This window comes from Tupaia chinensis, unplaced genomic scaffold (genome assembly GCF_000334495.1).
Source record: "Tupaia chinensis unplaced genomic scaffold, TupChi_1.0 Scaffold000197_1, whole genome shotgun sequence".
NCBI classification, from domain to species: Eukaryota; Metazoa; Chordata; class Mammalia; order Scandentia; family Tupaiidae; genus Tupaia; species Tupaia belangeri.
Window position 1 is genome coordinate 7,573,971 of NW_006159672.1, and position 2,497 is coordinate 7,576,467.

Sequence of the window (2,497 nt, forward strand, 5' to 3'; positions counted from 1 at the left end):
CACTAATTAGGAACAGCTATGGGCTGGCAGGAGGCATGGTGGTTAAGGGTGCTGGACTTCCACATGGTTGACCGTGGGTTGAGTCCCATACCTGATGGATTGTTTTCTCACTTTCTCTTTTTCTCACTCTGTCCGTCTCTGGTCAAATTAAAACAAATAAAGTCAAATAAAATAATTCTTAAAAAAAAAAAAGGAACAGCTGTACGGAGGGCACTATGGGTCTGGGGAGGGGGACACAGCCAAGGGACTCTTGGGTGGGAGATGCTGCTGGTTCTATAATCAGGATCAGGGTGAATACTCCCAGGGATTACAGGGCTAATCCAGGTCGTGTCTGTGCATGTGTGAATGAGCATGTGTGCATGTGATGTGTGTGCATATGCATGAACGTGAATGCACATGTGTGGTATGTGCACCTGTGTATGCTTGCTAAGGAAGGAGAGAGAACAGGCAGAATGCCTCTCTGTTGCTGTTGCTATGGTGTCTGAGGTTTTATTCTCCCTGCCTTTGGACTGTTGGTTCTGGGCTCCATGAGTGGGGTTGCACCCTCTCTGTCACTCTTCCTGTGCTGATGGGCCCAGAGCATTCCTGGGCTTCAGGTCCAGCCATGGCTTATGAGAAGGGGTTGTGGAAGGCGCTGCTGCTCTCAGGTGGTCTGTCCAGGTGGCAATACTCAGGGCTGCTCTCATTACAACTCTTTCAAGCCTACTCTTTTATCACAGGTAGCCCTGCCTCTCCTCGGCTCTGGCCAGGAGGGGGCGCTGGTAATACAGCCTTTAAAACATTTCACGTTTTGGGGAAGCCTGCCTTTTTTCCCAGCTAGTAGGGTTTAGAGCTCCAGGGAAGAAGGACTGATGTCCTGTGTGTGGAGAGCTTTATGAGGTCAGTGACAAGATTGTTCTACTAGGACTCAATCTAGTTTGTTGGGTGAAAATGCTAAAAGTCAGGGCATAAATAATTTCATAAAACCTGACACTTTTCCCTCTTTTCCAGGCTTTTTGACTCTAAAAGAAATGCGCTTCCCCTCCCTCCAGATGACAAGGATTCTAGAATAAGGAAACGTCCCCCACCCTAGCCCTGAGATGACAAGCCACGTACTCACGGGCTCTGTGAGCCCCACTCTGCCAGCACAGGGTATGGTTTATGCCCACTGGACTGCTCTCTCCCACACAGTTGCTGGGCCTGTCTGGTGTCCTGGGATTATCAGACGAGGTGAATAGACCCCAGAGAGTGAGGAAGAGCTGGCCTCAGGTTCAGCGGTCCCTAGTGAGGGCTTCCTGGTGGGAAATCCTTCTTCATGGCTGCCTGTAGGTCTGTGTCCTGAAGGCCCTTCATGGCCTGGAGTTACAGCCAGAACCTCTCTGCGCAGGCGCCGTTCATCCTGTTGGGTTTCCCTGGGCCGCGGAGCCTGCACGTCGGGCTCTTCCTGCTCTTCCTGGTCATGTATGTGCTCACAATGGCCGGGAACCTGGCCATCATCTCCCTGGTCGGGGCTCACCGGCGGCTCCAAACACCCATGTACTTCTTCCTCTGCAACCTCTCCTTCCTGGAGATCTGGTTCACCACGGCCTGCGTGCCCAAGACCCTGGCCACCTTCGCCTCCCAGAGCGGAGCCATCTCGTTCGCTGGCTGCGCGGTGCAGATGTACTTCGTCTTCTCCCTGGGCTGCACCGAGTACTTCCTGCTGGCCGTCATGGCCTATGACCGCTACTTGGCCATCTGCTTGCCGCTGCGCTATGGCAGCATCATGACGCCTGGCCTCTCTGTGCGGTTGGCCCTGGGCTCCTGGCTATGCGGCTTCTCCGCCATCACGGTGCCTGCCGTCCTCATCACACGCCTCTCCTTCTGCAGTTCGCGCGTCATCAATCACTTCTTCTGTGACATCGCACCCTGGATAGTGCTGTCCTGCACCGACACACGGATGGTGGAGCTGGCGTCCTTCGGAATCGCCTTCTGTGTCATCCTGGGGTCCTGCTTTATCACGCTGGTCTCCTACGCCTACATCATTGCCACCATCGTGAGGATCCCTTCGGCGCAGGGCCGGCACCGGGCCTTCTCCACCTGCTCGTCACATCTCACTGTCGTGCTCATTTGGTACGGCTCCACCATCTTTCTGCACGTGAGGACTTCGGTGGAGAGCTCACTGGACCTGACCAAGGGCATCACAGTGCTCAACACCATTGTCACCCCGGTGCTGAACCCTTTCATATACACCCTGAGGAACAAGGACGTGAAAGAAGCTCTTCGGAGGACAGTCCAGGGCAAGTGAGCTAGGGAGGACATTGTAGCCCACTGGCTCCTACCCTGGCCAGGTGGCAGTTTTTTATTCATCTCAAAGGCCTTTTTAAGGGAGGCTTGCCCTCGGATTCCAGGCACAGTTTCTGGGGACATGTGGCCCCCAGGAAGTGCCTCCTTGTGGTACTGGCTGTGCCCCCTGTAGTTGCAGACACCAACTGCTCACCAAGCACTAGGCACTGAGGCAGCCTGTGGACCCCCCCCC

The 2,497-nt window shown here is 54.7% G+C and overlaps 1 protein-coding gene across 1 annotated transcript; it reads left to right on the forward strand.

Annotated features, from left to right (window-relative positions):
- Positions 1-982: 982 nt before the first annotated feature.
- LOC102495822 (olfactory receptor 287) lies at positions 983-2,488 on the forward strand. Its single transcript, XM_006146957.1, has one exon. The coding sequence runs from the start codon at positions 1,331-1,333 to the stop codon at positions 2,264-2,266; it is 936 nt and encodes a 311-aa protein (XP_006147019.1). The 5' UTR covers positions 983-1,330; the 3' UTR covers positions 2,267-2,488.
- Positions 2,489-2,497: the final 9 nt, after the last annotated feature.

Bases quoted from the DNA above. Each gene is read 5' to 3' on its own strand.
- LOC102495822 (XM_006146957.1), top strand. From the start codon at position 1,331: ATGGCCTGGAGTTACAGCCAGAACCTCTCTGCGCAGGCGCCGTTCATC.